The sequence below is a fragment of the Quercus lobata genome, chromosome 5, assembly GCF_001633185.2.
Source record: "Quercus lobata isolate SW786 chromosome 5, ValleyOak3.0 Primary Assembly, whole genome shotgun sequence".
NCBI classification, from domain to species: Eukaryota; Viridiplantae; Streptophyta; class Magnoliopsida; order Fagales; family Fagaceae; genus Quercus; species Quercus lobata.
This window is the reverse complement of record NC_044908.1, coordinates 26581336-26599020: the sequence shown is the minus strand read 5'-3', so window position 1 is coordinate 26599020 and position 17685 is coordinate 26581336. Positions and strand designations below refer to the sequence as shown.

At 31.8% G+C, this 17685-nt stretch overlaps 1 protein-coding gene across 5 annotated transcripts; it reads left to right on the top strand.

The window, feature by feature from the left end:
* Positions 1-1511: 1511 nt before the first annotated feature.
* LOC115992553 (pleiotropic drug resistance protein 1-like) lies at positions 1512-17250 on the top strand. 5 transcript variants are annotated; one of them, XM_031116763.1, is made up of 25 exons: positions 1512-1813; positions 4779-5128; positions 5462-5582; positions 5715-5803; positions 5922-6006; positions 6113-6272; positions 6402-6478; positions 6650-6703; positions 6782-6872; positions 6955-7256; positions 7378-7659; positions 7745-8061; positions 8166-8326; positions 8430-8533; positions 8613-8769; positions 8852-8974; positions 13805-13971; positions 14095-14427; positions 14820-15110; positions 15207-15290; positions 15417-15550; positions 15686-15913; positions 16005-16176; positions 16308-16562; positions 16668-17250. In XM_031116763.1, the coding sequence occupies exons 2-25, from the start codon at positions 4800-4802 to the stop codon at positions 16923-16925; spliced, it is 4374 nt and encodes a 1457-aa protein (XP_030972623.1). In that variant the 5' UTR covers positions 1512-1813; positions 4779-4799; the 3' UTR covers positions 16926-17250. The 5 variants fall into 5 exon arrangements, with proteins under 5 accessions (XP_030972623.1, XP_030972621.1, XP_030972620.1 ...); XM_031116761.1 differs by adding an exon at positions 2619-2728 and having other exon boundaries at positions 6650-6872; XM_031116760.1 differs by adding an exon at positions 2603-2728 and having other exon boundaries at positions 6650-6872.
* Positions 17251-17685: the final 435 nt, after the last annotated feature.

Here is a 17685-nt window from a genome sequence, read left to right as displayed (position 1 = left end):
TCGCCTACTACCACATATTCTCTTGAGCACTTGCAACCATATTTTTTTATATATAAAATGAAGAAAATGAAGAAAGACCATTTGGAAAAAGGGCTCTCCCTCTCTCTCTCTCTCTCTCCTTCTTTTTAATTCTCTTAGAGCTCTGACCCTATTAAGGACTATCTCCCATTAGGTTGAGGAGACTTTCCAAAGTATTCTCTCTAATCCTCATAGGGACACTCTTTGACTTGGTCGAGAAGCATTAGGCTCAGACACTCTTTGACTTGGCCGAGAAGCATTAGGCTCAGACTCTCTTTGGTTGAGGAGATTCTACAAAGTACTCTCTCTGGCCCTTACAAGTATTTATCTAACTATTAGGCTTCATTTCATTTATAAGTGAAATCTAGATTAAAGGAAAATCTAAAAATTAATAAAGAAAGGGAAAATGAGAGAAAATAAGGATAGTGCGTGTGTGGTTCCATTTTACAAAAATATATAGAACCACACATTTTAAATTCACTCAATTTCTCTTGAGCACTAACAACCACACTTTTCTATATATAATGAAGAAAGACCATTTGGAAAAAGTGGGCTTACTCTCTCTCTCTCTCCTTTTTAATTCTCTTAGAGCTTTGATCCTCTTAGGGACTATCTCCCATTAGGCCAAGGAGACTTTCCAGAGTATTCTCTCTAACTCTCATAGGGACACTCTTTGACTTGACCGAGGAGTATTAGGCTCGGACTCCCTTTGGTCGAGAAAATTCTACAAAGTACTTTCTCTAACCCTCACAGGTATTTATCTAACTATTAGGCTTCATTTTATTTATAAGCGAAATCTAGATTAAAAAAAAAAAAAAAATTAAAAATTAATAGAGAAAGGGAAAAGAAAAGAACATAAGGATAGTGCTTGTGGGGTCCCATTTTACAAAAACAAATAAAGCCACACATTCTCTATTCACCCAATTTCTCTTGAGCACTAACAACCCCACTTTTCAATATAAAATAAGAAAGGCCATTTGGAAAAAGGGCTCTCTCTCTCTCTCTCTCTCTCTCTCTCTCTTAAATTCTCTTAGAGTTTTGATCCTCTTAGGGACTATCTCCCATTAGGCCAAGGTGACTTTCTAGAGTATTCTCTCTAATTCTTACAGGGACACGCTTTGATTTGGTCGAGGGGCGTTAGGTTCGGACTCCCTTTGGTTGAGGAGATTTTATAGAGTACTCTCTTTGACCCTTACAGGTGTTTATCTAACTGTCAAGCTTCATTTCATTTTTAAATGAAATCTAGATTTAATAAAAATAAAAGTTAAAAATTAATAAAGAAAGGCTTAAAGACAGAAAAGAAAGATAGTGTGTGTGGGGGTCCCATTTTACTCAAAATAAATACAACCACACATTTTCTATTCACCCAACACCACATATTTTCCTAAGCACCTACAACCACACTTTTCTCTATAAAAGAAAGAAGGAAAGACCATTTGGAAAAAGGGGGCTTAGACACACACACACACACACACACACACACACACTCTCTCTCTCTCTCTCTCTCTCTCTCTCTCTCTCCTTATTTTTAATTCTCTTAGAGTTCTAACCCTTACAGGGATAATCTCTTATTAGGCTGAGGAGACTTTCCAAAGTACTCTCTCTAGCTCTTATAGGGGCACTCTCTAACTTGGCTGAGGAACATTAGGTTGAGGATTCCCTTTGCTGAGAAGATTTTACAGGGTACTCTCTTTGATCTTGATAGGTACACTCTCTGACTTGGTCGAAAAGACTTGCGTGAGGATTCCCTTTGGCCAAGGAGTATTAAGCTGAGGACTCTCTTTTACACTCTTAGGTACACACTTTCTGATCTTTTCAAGTAACTTCTCTTGAGGACACTCTCTATGACTCATGATGTACTTAGCTTCAACAGAGCCTCCTTTAATTAACAAATTTATTGTAAAAATGTCAACAAAATCAGATTTGAACAAACTACAGTGCCAATAGAAGAAAAAAGAATTTAAAAAAAAAAACAAAAAAAAAAGGAAAGAAACTAGGAGACAATTTGGGTAGAGCTCTATTTTAAGTATAGTTCTTAGGGAAAAAACTTCCATTTGTATTATTGATTTTTAATGGGGCCAAAAAAAAAAATAATAATAATAACCATTCATAGAATTCCAAATGGAGGTCAAACGAAAAGTTCGATGGAAACTTTTATGGAGATTTGGCCACATAGCAATCCTAAAGAAAATAAAATCACGATAAGACTTGGTTATCCTTCTTTTAGTAAATTTTTTTTTTTTTTTTTTTTATATTATACTTTTACTAAATATTATAAAAGGTTTTATTTTTATGGGATTACTAAAACAAAGTTGCTATAACAATTAGCACTTTTTTGATAAGAGTGATTTTAGGATACACTACAAAAGTATTATAAATTGTTTTATTCTTTTTTAAGAATCAAATTGGTGTGTCAATTTTGAAATACCAAACAAAATACTTTCATCAAAGATATGGCTAATTACACCATTCATATGTGAATATTTAATAGTAATATTGATGGTACCTTTAAAATTTCATTATGGAAAATGATGTGTAATTAAGTATGATTTTTTAATCCTTAAATTTTTGATAAATATGATAGTATGTCAAATCTACAGTGGACACTTGCTGTGATTATCACTTTACAAGTACAAGCTCTTATGGAATGGAGGTTAAGGGTCAGAGTTTAAGCCTCCAGGAAAAAACTTCACACTCGTACTTGAATTAGGTTAGAGTAAAATTTCTACCTACTATCAATTTTGTAGTAGAATATTGGCATGATGGTAACTCTACAAGTACAAGTTTTTGTAAGGTTGGAGGGGGAATGGTCGAGGTTCAAGTTTTTAGAAAAGAATTTCGCACACATATATTTAGCTTATGCTAAAGTAGAATTTCTACCTCTAATAAAAATATATTATAATTAGACTAGAGTAGGATTTTTACCTCTAATAAAAAAAAATTATAGTATTTTGGTTTTTTATGTATGTAGAGATTGAACCTAAGATATTTTATTTGATAATAAGAAACTTTACCAGTTGAGTTAATTGGAACCTGTTTATATATATATATATATATATATATATATAAAGTGGGATATCAAGAAATAGTCACTTATGGTAGGAATGGAAATGTTTGGCAAGACCTATGAACATTACATTGGTTTTTATGGGTTAGGGTAGGGCCTTAGTAGAAATATGATAAGAAAGTAATATGATAAGAAACGTATTAGAAGCGGGATGATGCACTTAACCCTCAATTGACATGTTTGAAATGTTAATTTATTCATGTTGATGTGAAATGACCCAATTATTCATGTATGGACTTCATCTTGGATGTTATATTTTTTTAAGAACTTCTTTCTAGATGGATGATACTACATTATGGACTTAATATTTATTAAGTACTTTGATATTATTTTGAACTTTTGGACGATATATTTTGAGTATTTGATGTTATTATTAACTTTCAAATTGTATGTTTAATATATATTTTTGATGTTATATGCTTGTATAAAATTTGTTGTTTATTAAATTTAAGGTAATATTAATCAGATCAAACATGTTGAAATGAGTTGCTTTTTTGAAGTGGTTTAAATGAGTTGTATTTGTTTTAACTCAACTTGTTTAATATCAAGCGGGTTGAAATGGGTCAGATTGCATTTGTCCACTTAACATGATCCATTTGTTAAACGTATCAAGTGGGTTGTGTCATGTCAACCCACTTCATTACCCGATCGTGTTAAGGTTAGAAGGTTATGAAACGATTATTTAATAGGTAGTGTTAAAGTTGACTCATATCCGTGTGTTTTGACCAAATTACCTATGTAATCATAGTAGAATCCTAGGTTTTTTTTGGAGGTTAATTGGGTTTTTTGTTTTTTTTTTTGTTTTTTGGGGAGGGGGGTGTCTTACAGGGAGCAACACATTAACACTATAGCTTATATTAGATATAAAAATGAAATTAATGATTTCTCCATGATACCATGATCCTTCGCATGAAGGTTTCATAATGTTAGATGTGACGGTGTTCAAACAAAAAAAAAAAAAAAACTGGTACGAAAACACTCAAAAATGGCACTGGTACCGGCCGGCAAACGATTAAAAATGAGAGTGACAGATGGAGAAGAAAAGGTGCATCCGAACATAAAGCCTGCACTGCCACTAGATTACTTGATGTTAATGATTAGAAAAGTGTTATATGTATTACAAATTTTCATGTAAAAACTTATAAATATCTAAATGTGACAAACATATGATTAACAACATAATAAGTCAGTATCTGTAACTTCACTTTGAGTGATCATTGAAGTACATGAAGTTCAAGTAGTTACAAAGTAAAATAGTGATAATTTTTTTGTAGTGTTCTGTCTGTGATTCAAACTCTCACCTATCTCCTTATCTTAAGAAGGTTGGGAAATTTTTTTTGAAGTGCATTGCCCATTATAATGGTGATGACTTTGCTTACTAATAAAGAACACTAGTGGCCAATCATGCAGTTGTTTGACAAAGTCGAATACGGTTAAGGAAAATCGGTTGACGAATCTATGCAATTTAGTGACTGTAAAGTAATATCTCTTCTCCGCTCACTGATATGGTGGTTCTCAGTCCATGGAGCCTCTAGATATTAGTGTCAACTTTCTCTTTCAGAATCTGAATCACTATCTCTAAGAAAGAGAGTTTGTGTATTTATTTATTTATTTTGAACAATTTCAAGTCATAAAGTTTGAGATGTTGGTCTTGTCACAGAGTTTGAAATCTTTGTTGGGTTTTGATTTTTAGCTGTGCTGTTGTTGCGAAAGCATGGAAGCTCCTGATCTTCATAACGCGGGTATAATTGGTAGCTTTAGAAGAGGTAGTTCGTCATGGAGGAGTGGTGGCGTGGATGCTTACTCGAGGTCTTTCCATGATGAAGAAGATGAAGAAGCTCTTAAATGGGCTGCACTTGAAAAACTTCCTACTTTCAACCGGTTGAAGAAAGGTTTACTGACTACAGAGGAAGGCCAGGCCAGTGAAGTCGATATACATGATCTTAGACATCATGAAAAGAAGAGTTTGCTAGATAGGTTGGTGAAGGTCCCCGAAGAGGACAATGAGAAGTTCTTGTTGCAGCTCAAGAACCGCTTAGATAGGCAAGTTCTTTTATCGCTTTTTTTTTTTGGTGTGTTTATTTTCTTCTTATTTAAACTTTATACATAAATGATATGTGACCACTTGCGCAATAGTGGAGTTTGCCACTATAAAAAGTTTACAAATTGTCGTGGCAATATACGCGATTAATGTCAATTCAATAACATAATAAATCAATATTAAATTACTTTTTTGTGATTGGTAACTAATTCATTTGCAACGTTTTGTAGAAAATTGTGTTGTATCCCTATCATTACTCCTTTTTATTTTGGTCTGTATCTTCTATAAATTTCAGTCATAAGTTTTCTTGTTTCTTGTTTTTTGATTTTTGATAGGGTTGGAATTGAACTTCCAACAATTGAAGTCCGATTTGAGCATCTAAAGGTAGAAGCAGACGTTCATGTTGGAAGCAGAGCTCTGCCTACATTTTTTAACTTCTTTTTTAACATATTGGAGGTAACAATGCATAAACACATTCAACATTTGTTATTAATATTATACAAATATTGATTTTTTTTTTTTTTGGTCAATAGTTTTTCTTCTTTTATTTTGATTTTTACTGTTTACTTTTGTCCTTTGATTTTGAAGGGTGCCTTGATTAATCTCCATATTCTTCCAAGTAAAAAGAAACATTTGTCTATTCTTCAAGATGTTAGTGGAATCATCAAGCCTGGCAGGTGAGAAAGCAAGTTCAGTTCATATTCTTGAAATGAATTATAATTATTGGAAAAAATTTTAATTCAATTTAGGCTATTGGTGCACTTGTATCTTATTTTGTTCATATGCATTTTCCAGAATGGCCTTACTATTAGGCCCCCCAAGTTCTGGGAAGACCACACTCTTACTGGCTTTGGCTGGAAAGCTTGACCCAAAATTGAAGGTGAACAAAGTTTTCAACAAGACTTTAATTTTTTTTCATTAGTTTAGCTTTATACTTTCAGTCAATTAGTCTTATTGCGAATACAGAACTTAAATTTCTTCTCCAGGTTTCAGGAAGGGTGACTTATAATGGCCATAACATGCACGAGTTTATTCCCCAGAGAACTACTGCTTACATCAGTCAACATGATATCCATATTGCAGAAATGACTGTAAGGGAAACATTTGCCTTCTCTGGAAGATGCCAGGGGGTTGGATGGCGCCACGGTTAGTCAATTTATAGGGGTTACTCTTCATTTTTTATTTCTCAAAGTTTAATTATAAGAATGAATCATGATTGATTTGTGTGTAATTGTAATACCTGAGTCCACTGCATACTATTTCGGAAATTTGCAGAGATGCTAGCAGAGTTGTCTAGAAGAGAGAAGATAGGCGGTATTATGCCTGATCCAGATATCGATATCTTCATGAAGGTAAGAAAGAAGCTGTTGTCAATAACTTATTCTCTACCTCAGTAAATGATAAATGCTAAATAGTGTAGCTCAAATTAAGATTAAATAGTGTTACCCTTTCTGGTCTAGAGAATTTGCTTTCATGGCGATTGACATGTTATTTGGTTTTATTTTGGCTTCTGCTATTTTAAGGGAGCATCAACTGAAGGCCAGAAGACAAGCATCGTTACAGATTATATTCTAAAGGTAACATCAGCATGGAGTGTCAAAGTTCCACAACAGCTTTACCCAATTTATCAATTATTTGAGGTCACTTCATTACAGGTTTTGGGATTGGAAGTGTGCGCAGATACCATGGTTGGGGATCAAATGTTAAGGGGTATCTCAGGAGGACAAAAGAAGCGTGTTACAACAGGTAAACTCAATTGTAAACATCAATGTACATAAAACTTTTTTATTAAAAAATTAACTGTCTGTCTCTGACATTTAATTGAAAGGTGAGATGCTCGCTGGACTAACCAATGGCCTGTTTATGGATGAGATATCTACTGGTTTGGACAGCTCGACAACTTTTCAAATTGTGAATTGCCTCAAGCAAAATATTCAGATTCTCCATGGAACTGCTCTCATCTCACTCCTTCAGCCACCACCAGAGACTTATGATCTTTTTGATGATATTATTCTCCTCTCCAATGGCCAGATTGTGTACCAGGGTCCCCGTGAACAAGTGCTTGAGTTTTTTGAATCCGTGGGCTTTAAATGTCCTCAGAGGAAAGGCGTGGCTGACTTTCTTCAAGAAGTAAGTGTAGATATAGGTTTGTCTGATTAATCTATTAAAAGAGAAGTAATTGATCTCCTAAATTTGAGCATTACATGCAGACTCTCATTTTGAATCCTTACGCATAATAAAATTTTTATAGGTGACATCACATAAAGATCAAAAACAGTATTGGGCACGTGAAAATGAACCTTACAGTATTGTCACAGTCGATGAATTTGTCAAGGCATTTCAATCATTCCATGTGGGAAGGGGGATTCAAGATGAACTTGCAATTCCATTTGACAAGAGCAAGAGCCACCCAGCTGCCTTAACAACTCAAAAGTATGGTGCTAGAAAAGTGGAACTCCTGCAAGCTTGCTTCTCCAGAGAATTCTTGCTTATGAAGAGGAATGCATTTGTCTACATTTTCAAGATTGCCCAGGTGGATTTTTAGTTCATTTTTATCTTTGCATTACACTTTTTGGTAGTGCATGATTTTGACATATCCCTTTTCTATGTGCTGTTAGCTTATTCTAATGGCACTGATTACATCAACACTTTTTCTGCGAACCGAGATGCATCGTGATTCAATCAATGATGGAGGAATTTATACTGGTGCTTTGTACTTCAGTGTGATTATGATTATGTTTAATGGAATGGCAGACCTTCCCATGACCATTGATTGGCTTCCTGTTTATTACAAGCAGAGGGACCTCCTCTTTTTTCCTCCATGGGCATATGCACTTCCAACATGGATCCTTAAGATCCCTGTTTCATGTGTGGAAGTCGCTGTGTGGGAATGCATTACCTACTATGCCGTTGGATTTGACCCATATGTAGGAAGGTAAGCAAGTAATAATTATAATCAATTTATTGAAAACTTGCAAAGTGTTTTTCTTTTTCTTTTTTCTTTTTTCAAATGATAAACGACGGATGTACATATTGCAGATTTTTTAGGACATACCTTCTGCTTGTACTTATTAACCAGATGGCTTCTGGATTATTCCGATTTATAGCAGCAGTGGGTAGGAGCATGGTTGTTGCCAACACATTTGGTTCATTTGCACTGCTCGTGCTTTTTGCATTGGGGGGGTTTGTCCTGTCAAAAGGTATAATATAATATAGTTTAATAAATTTACTGATCAAATTACTGCTTTTCTCCAAATTAGACTCCTTCCATGATGCTGCTTCTTTTTTTCCTTAATGCTGCAGAGGATATAAAAAAGTGGTGGATATGGGGCTACTGGATATCACCCATGATGTATGCACAGAACGCAATAATGGCTAATGAGTTTTATGGGGAAAGTTGGAACAAAGTAAATTCTTAAACAGAGTCCTTTGTGTCTTTTTCATTTGGTTTATCCTCTGCTGTCTCATGTTACATTCATATTTAAGGTTATTGCAAACTCAACGGAAAATCTGGGACTAGCAGTTTTGAAGTCCCGTGGGTTCCCCCGACATCAATATTGGTATTGGATAGGCGTAGGGGCAATGATCGGATATATATTACTTTTCAACATCAGTTTCACACTGGCTCTTACTTACCTTAACCGTGGGTATCACAAACTTTTTCAATTTAACACTTATAAACTAGAAGAAGCCTATGTCCTAATGCTATGCAAATGATTGTGCAGCATATAGGAAGTCACTTACTATTAAAGAAGAAGAAAATCAAAGCACTGAACACAGTGACGGAACAAGAGAAGGTAGTCACTCACTACACAGAAGAAATAGCTCCGATCACAAAATTGACATAGGTGATAAGATCATCTATTATGTCTGCGTTGTGTTTTTAGCTCATGTTATGCCTCAGGTGCTGAACTGCTGATCTATATAATCTATATCTATATATTACTAAAAGTTAAAATCGTAGCATTTATTGTTGCTATATTCTTATTAAGCCACATCAGCAGACACGTCATTTATTTATTTTTTATATTTTCTTTTCTCTATTTAAACTTTTCTTCCCCTATTTTCATCTTTAAAAAAAAAAAAAACTGTTCTTCTCCCTATTAGTTTACATACCTACTGTGACATTCTTCCAATATTTCCCTTCTTTTTTATTGCCTCTTTATCTTTCCATTACTTTACTGTTATATTTCCTTCCTCTTTTTTATATTTTGACTTTTCTCCCATCCATTTTATTTTATGTAAATTTGATATCATTATCTCATTTAATCCATATCATTATCCACTCATTCATCTCTCTCTCTCTCTCTCTCTCTCGGTGAATTTTTGTTCTTTCTTATAACTCTAATTAAAGTTGATTTTTTTTTAATATATATATATATATATATATATTAAATATCCCATCAAAAAGTCTTCTCATTCCCTTTTATAACTTTGGTTGAATTTTAGTTTGGATTAATACTTAGTTTTAGTGGAAACAAGAATTTGAATATGCCTACCAATTGTTTGAGTAATAAATTATTATAAAGCCTATTATTTATTCCTTTAGTTTCATTTTAATTTTGGCTAAAATAACATTATAATTTTGTAATGAGTTTTGATTATTATGATAATTTCCTTAATCCTTAAGAGATGAGAAATTTGAATAATAAATTTGAAACTTATAAAGTTTAGTTGTATATTAAGCAAATATAATACACTACAATAAAAGTTATAAGAATCACTTTAAAAAAATATTAATCAAACATATAAAAAAATTTTATATATTTGTCAAGATAAAAAGATTAAAAAAAAAAAAAAAAGAACTTGTAGAAATCTTTTTTTAAAAATAGACAATACTTGATGTAATTGTTACTTTTTATATATTACACCTTATTGCATAATATTTATATTCCCTTGCATCATGTGGGTCTGCAGTTATCAATATATTACTAAAAGCTGAAGCGTGGCATTTATAGTTGTTGAGCTCCTGTTGCGCCACCTTATCACCACGTCATTCGCCACATAATTAATATCTATTCCTATTTTTTTTACAAATATATATATATATATATATATATATATATATAATTCGCCACATAATTAATATTTATTCCTATTTTTTTTACAAATATATATATATATAAATAGATTATTGACTTTATATATTCATCTTTGTCGGTTTTAACATCTATATATAATTAATATTTATTCCTTTTTTTTTTACAAAATATATATATATATATATATATATATAAATAGATTATTGACTTTACATATTCATCTTTGTCGGTTTTAACATCTATATATATTTCTTTTTTATTTCCAATTTTCCTATAATTTTTTTTTTTACATTCACTTATTTTTTAAAATATTTACATTTTCTTCAACCTTTCTTCTTCCCTCAACCTTTCTTCTTCCCTCACCTTTTTATCTCCCCATTACCCTTTACTTTAATATTGCTATTCATTTTCTCTTCATCTTCCTTTATTTGTCTCTTCTTATTCCTTCCCTCTTACTATAAATTTGCCACTCTTTTCCATTCTTTGCATAATTTTCTCTCTCTCTCTCTCTCTCTCTCTCTCAATGTTTTGGTGGATTTTTATCTCTCTCAACATAAATTAGAGTTCTTAAAAATACAAAAATTTATCAACCTAAAGCGGAGATGCAATATAAAAAATAAAAAGCTGAAGCGTGGCATTTATAGTTGCTGAGCTCCTGTTGCGCCACCTCATCATCACGTCATTCGCCACATAATTAATATTTATTCCTATTTTTTTTACAAATATATATATATATATATATATATAAATAGATTATTGACTTTACATATTCATCTTTGTCGGTTTTAATATCTATATATATTTCTTTTTTATTTCCAATTTTCCTATAATTTTTTTTTACATTCACTTATTTTTTAAAATATTTACATTTCCTTCAACCTTTCTTCTTCCCTCACCTTTTCATCCCCCACTACCCTTTACTTTAATATTGCTATTCATCTTTCTCTTCATCTTCCTTTATTTGTCTCTTCTTATCCCTTCCCTCTTACTATAAATTTGCCACTCTTTTCCATTCTTTGCATAATTTTCTCTCACAAAAAGGTTCTCTCTCTCTCTCTCTGTCTCTCTCTCTCTCTCAATGTTTTGGTGGATTTTTATCTCTCTCAATGTTTTGGTGGATTTTTATTTTTTATTGCATCTCCGCTTTAGGTTGATAAATTTTTGTATTTTTAAGAACTCTAATTTATGTTGATATGATTTAGTTTTGTGTTTTAAGTTATTATTATTTTGCGCTTTGATTGTTAAATTTTATCCAATTACATTATAAAAAATTAAAGACAGTAGATAAAAATAAAATAGTATTCCATTACATAGCATAATTTGGATAATTTAGTGTTTATTGCTATATCTTTTAATTTTTCTTATTTTTTTCTTCTCTTCCATTTTACTCAATATTGAAATTCAACCACATCCTCATTATCATTAAATTATTTATATTTTCTCTCTCTTTTTGTTTTAAAAAATAAAAAATGTAATATTTTACTTAAATTCAATTAAAAGAAAATTGTGCTCATCAAATTGTACTCATTTTTTTTTTTTAACATTTACACTTTCTTCAACCTTTCTCATTCTCTTTACCTTTTCATCTCCCCAAAAATTCTACCTTGATATCACTCTTCCTCTTTCCTTTTATCTTCCTTTATTTTGTTTTTTTTATATTATCATCCTCTTAGTATAAATTTATCATTCACTCTTCTATTCTTTACATAATTTTATCTCACAGAAAAGTGGTTATTTCCCACTCTTTCTCCCTCAATTTTTTGGTAGATTTTTATTTTTATTTTTCTTGCATCTCTATTTTAGCCTAATAAAGTTTTTGTATTCTTTAGAGCTCTATTTTGGTTTATGGGATTTAGCTTTGTGTTTTAAGTTTTTATTTTTTATTTTTTATGTCTTTGATTGTTAAATATTATCATATTTCATTATAAATAATTAAAAATAGTATATAAGAATGTACTATTATTATATTACATAGAATTATTTGGATAAGTTAGTGTTTATTGTTATGTATTTTATTTTTATTTTTTTTCTCATATCATTTTATTTAATATTTAAATTCAACCACATCCCCCATATATATATCATTAAATTATTTATATTTCCACTCCTTTTTTATTTTTAAAAATTTTAAATATAATATTTTGCCTAAATTAAATAAATAAAATTGTCCACATTAAGTGGAGTAATGATAGGAAAACACTCATTCTCACACCCAATGCATCAAAGGAAGAATGAAATACAAAACAAATCAAGTTAGAAACACTAAATTAAAAAAAAAAAAAAAAAAACTAATAATGCATATTTAATGTCATAGAATCATCATCAAATTTTGGAAAACGATAGGTTGCCAATGAGAGAGAGAGAGAGAGAGAGAGAGAGAGAGAGAGATGGTATAGAAAAAAACCAATACAAAATAATAAAGAGTAGATAAAGAAAAAAAAAAACCAAACGTCAATTAGTAATCGTTGATTGGAAAACAAAGAGGTTTTTAGGAGAAGTAAAAAATAAAATAGAAATTACCGTGTGGAGAACATTAAAAACTTTACAGCGTAGTAACATAAACCGTTAAATTCACTTAAAAAATTAAATCAACAATCAACAATTAAATACAATCATAGTACTAAATTTAAATTTAAAACTAATCAAATTCTAACTATGGAAACCATATTAATCATAAATAAAAATAGATGTTCTCTGATAGTAGTAGAAATTACATAAGAAATAAAGTTAGAAAATTTAAAAATCCATTTTTTGACATTTCATTTAACCTTATATATATATATATATATATATATATATATATATATATATAATTTTCATGCACTATTACTTTCGAAAATCTAATGAATAATGCTACCTCTCATTTATCGTCTTTGTTATGAAAATCATCAGTTAGTAAATATATGATAATGGTAAGAAGCGTTACAAATGAGATCACTAAAAAATAAAAAATAAAAATTAATTAACCACTATCATTATGGAGTAGTAGTCTATAATTTTACGCATCCAAGAAAGTGGAATATATAGAGTTTTTTTAAAGGTATGTGTAAAGATTCACTATGTGTGTGTGTTTGTAAAGGTAAAAAAATAAAAAAAATAAAAATATTAAAAAAAAAGGTATATTTAAGGTTTTTGTTAACTTAAAAACTAATGAAAATCAAATGGTTAATAATTAAAATTATAGTATTAATAAAATATTTAATGCGACCATCCTAAAAAAATTACCGCGCGCAATGCGCGTGTATGCGACTAGTTATATATAAAACTGAAGTGGTTTGACTTTTTGTTGACCTTCTAATCTTTTGTAACATAAACTTTTGAAGGCTCGCAATTTTACACATAATAATTCAAGTATATATTTTTTAAATAGTTTTAAATTCTATTATATATTAAATCTTTTATTTAGAATTTTGTCACATCATATTTTGATTAAATGGTGGATAGATAGTTTAATATAGAAACAATAACATAACAAATGCCTAACAATAACTTTATATTGTTAGATATAACAATAACTTTAATATAACAAATTTTTTATTTAGACAAAATAAAAGAGATAAAAATAATATTTAGTTCAACTTTCCTTTCCGGTGCATCACACGGGTTATTACTTCATATATTTATATTGACGTGCAGAGAATGGTGATGAGATTCGAACTGAAAGTTCCTTGTCCAATTCAACATCTTTGGTGAAAGACACTGCTGTTGAGGCCAATAAAAGCAGGCAAAAAGGAATGATTCTTCCATTTAAACCACATTCCATCACCTTTGATGACATTACATACTCTGTTGACATGCCACAGGTTTTTAAATGAGAGTTTGAAATTGTTTATAGTTTTTAACTTCCAAATTTACTCTTCTATATTCTAATAAGTAAAGTTAACTTCCTGTTCCAAACATCGCAAGTGAATGTATTGAACTTACAGGAAATGAAGAATCAAGGTGTCCCTGGGGATAAATTGGTGCTTCTGGAAGGTGTGAGTGGCACTTTTAGGCCTGGTGTTCTCACAGCTTTGATGGGCGTTAGTGGTGCTGGTAAAACTACTCTAATGGATGTGCTGGCTGGTAGAAAAACTGGGGGATATATAGATGGGAACATTAAAATTTCTGGGTACCCAAAGAAGCAAGAAACATTTGCCCGAATTTCTGGATACTGTGAGCAAAATGACATCCACTCCCCTTGTGTTACTGTCTATGAGTCCTTGCTCTTCTCAGCTTGGCTTCGTTTATCGCAAGAAGTTAATTTTGAAACCAGACAGGTGATATCTGATACCAAATCTGTTTTGGGATATATATTTGTCATATTTCTTTAAGTGCAACTCATATCTATATACAAGCCAAGCCAATTCAGAATTGGTTTGCAAATCCCCAATGTAGAGCGGTGATCAGGCTCTAATTTAGCTCAAGCTCAAATGGGGAGTCTAGACATTCTCGTACAAGTTTGATCATCATTATTGTAGTTTATCTTATCCCTGATCAGCTTCCAAACTTGTTGATTATTATTCTTATTTACTCTACATAAATTTGTTTATAATAAGCTATTGTTGTTCCACTAAAACTGACAAAATACTCAAGTTACTATTAAACCATTGGCTAAAGAAATTAATTTTACAACATCCCCTATAATCTTGATTTTTATTCTTGGATGCAGATGTTCATTGAGCAAGTTATGGAGCTTGTGGAGCTCAAGCCATTAGAGCGGGCAATAGTTGGGTTGCCTGGTGTGAGTGGCCTCTCCACTGAGCAGCGCAAGAGGCTAACGATTGCAGTTGAGCTAGTGGCTAACCCCTCTATAATATTCATGGATGAGCCAACATCAGGGCTAGATGCAAGAGCTGCAGCAATTGTAATGAGAACTGTCAGGAACACAGTAGACACTGGAAGAACAGTTGTCTGCACTATCCATCAGCCGAGCATTGACATATTTGAAGCATTTGATGAGGTGAGAAATGTTAATTGATCAAAAATTTGGTGATGATTTTTTGTGCCTTCTTTTCTAATACTTTTGAATTTGATCAAAAAAATTATGGGGTTGCAGCTATTCCTTATGAAGCGTGGAGGACACGAAGTTTATGTGGGGCCGCTGGGTCATCATTCCCAACATCTAATCAATTATTTTGAGGTAGAATGAAATGGCCCAAAGGCCAAAAGAAAAAAAAAATAAAAAATAAAAAATCAAACTTTCAACTTCAAATCTTAATCTGAGTTGCAGAATTGTGATAGAATATGGCCTTTTCTTTTCATCAAGGGAATCGAAGGAGTCGAGAGAATCAAAGATGGTTATAACCCGGCAACTTGGATGTTGGAAACTACCAGTTTAGCTCAAGAAACAGCTTTGGGTGTTGATTTTACTGATGTTTACAAAAATTCAGAACTCTATAGGTATGTGTTTTACACACGACAGGAATAAATGATATATTTTCTACAACCTCTTAGAAAAATGCTAAAAACCCTTGTGACAGTTATGTCGCTTAAACTTTTTGCTTAAGCTTATACAACTGTGTGGTATGTGATCAGGAGAAACAAGGCACTTATCAAAGAACTGAGCACACCTGCTCCTGAATCAAAGGATATCTATTACCCTACTCAATACTCTCGTTCATTTTCCACCCAATTCATTGCTTGCTTATGGAAACAAAATTGGTCTTATTATCGTAACCCACCATACACAGCCATAAGATTCTGCTTTACAACTATCATAGCAGTGATGTTTGGGACATTGTTCTGGGACCTTGGCTCCAAAATGTAAGTTTGAGAACTTAGAAAATACATAAAAGTTTAAACTGTTTTGTTGTTATTTCTGATTTATAATTCAACTTTGATTTGTAAATTACAGCTCAAAGCAGCAAGATCTATTTAATGCAATGGGTTCCATGTATGCTGCTGTGCTGTTCCTAGGGATCCAAAATAGTTCCTCTGTGCAGCCAGTAGTGGCTGTTGAACGAATAGTTTTCTATAGAGAAAAGGCTGCTGGAATGTATTCAGCCTTGGCATATGCATTTGCTCAGGTAAAAGGGTCCTAAATTCATTTACAAACTTCATATATAATGTCTTAGCCAAAAATAAATAAAAAGGCCTTCATATATAATGAATATTCTGTAAGTTCATTGAGTTTCTATATCCTCTCTCTTTTTCACAGGTTGTGATTGAGCTGCCATATATCTTGGCACAATCAGTTGTGTATGGTGTCATTGTTTATGCAATGATTGGATTTCAATGGACTGTTACCAAATTCCTTTGGTATCAATTTTTGATGTACTTCACTTTATTGTACTTCACCTTCTATGGCATGATGACAATAGCCATGACACCAACTCAACAAATTGGTCAAATTGCTTCCGCTGCGTTTTATGGAATATGGAACCTGTTTTCTGGATTTGTGATCCCAAGAACAGTAAGTGTTCACTATACTTTTCCGGATTGAAGGGTTTTTAGCACTTCCAGATACTGATGACTTTTAATAACTTCTTTCACTTTGTCTTTATCTTGACAATTACAGAGGATGCCCATATGGTGGAGATGGTACTACTGGCTATCTCCAGTATCTTGGACTTTGTATGGACTTGTTGCATCACAGTTTGGAGATTTGACGAATACGCTCGACACAGGTGAAACAGTGAAAGGTTTTGTGGAGAGTTACATGGGTTTTAAACATGACTTTTTGGGAGTGGTTGCGGCTGTTATTGTTGGATTTGCAGTGCTATTTGCATTTACCTTTGCATTTTCCATCCAGATGTTTAATTTCCAAAGGCGATAGGATTGTCTCTTGGTTACTTGGAAAGAACGTGCACTTGCCTATGCTTTCACATGTCTAATTAATGTCTTGGCATATCAGTTGCACAAAAGTGAAAAATGCTTTGCAATAAGCTCTTTCTTTTACTGTTTACTGTGAGCTACTTGGAGCTGGTACTTGAGTGAGGGTTACTTAACCAACTTTTAGCCTTTAGGTCTTCAGTCAAATTGTTGATTTGTGTAGTAAAAACTTATGAATTTACTAAGAGGCTTGAGAATGAAAAATATGTGGTGTAATGGAAATGGACTGTGGTCTTCAATCTTTGTTGCAAACTAAATAATTTTCCGCATGATGTGTGGATAGTTTGCAAATTTATTTGAAATAATTTTTATGCTGTTTAACACCTATTTATAATACTCATTTTGTTGTATAATATTTATGTTTTACCACAATATTGTTGAATGCTTTGAAACTCAATTTTCTTAATTCATATTTTAAATAACAAAAAAATTGTCATAGAATTGGTTTCCAAATATTAAGTGAAATTGCTCTACTAATTTGAATTTTTGAGGTTGGAACAATCAAGATTTTTGGACATTTCTAGGAGACTAACATATCATATTATATGTAGACTTTATTTTTTAAATTGATTAAATGATTTTGAAATTTATAAATTTAAATTCAAAGTATAAAAATACTTTCATATCTTAAAATTTTAAAAATTCAATCAATCTCCCAAACACTTCCTCAACTACTCAATTTTCACAACCAAATACCGACCCAC

What these genes read in the sequence shown, in the direction of transcription:
- LOC115992553 (XM_031116759.1), top strand. Translation starts at nt 4,800, where the DNA reads ATGGAAGCTCCTGATCTTCATAACGCGGGTATAATTGGTAGCTTTAGA. An exon ending in GGGGGTTGGATGGCGCCACG is followed by an intron (nt 6,273 to 6,401) that starts GTTAGTCAATTT and finishes GGAAATTTGCAG; the next exon opens with AGATGCTAGCAGAGTTGTCT. An exon ending in GGGGTTTGTCCTGTCAAAAG is followed by an intron (nt 8,327 to 8,429) that starts GTATAATATAAT and finishes TTAATGCTGCAG; the next exon opens with AGGATATAAAAAAGTGGTGG.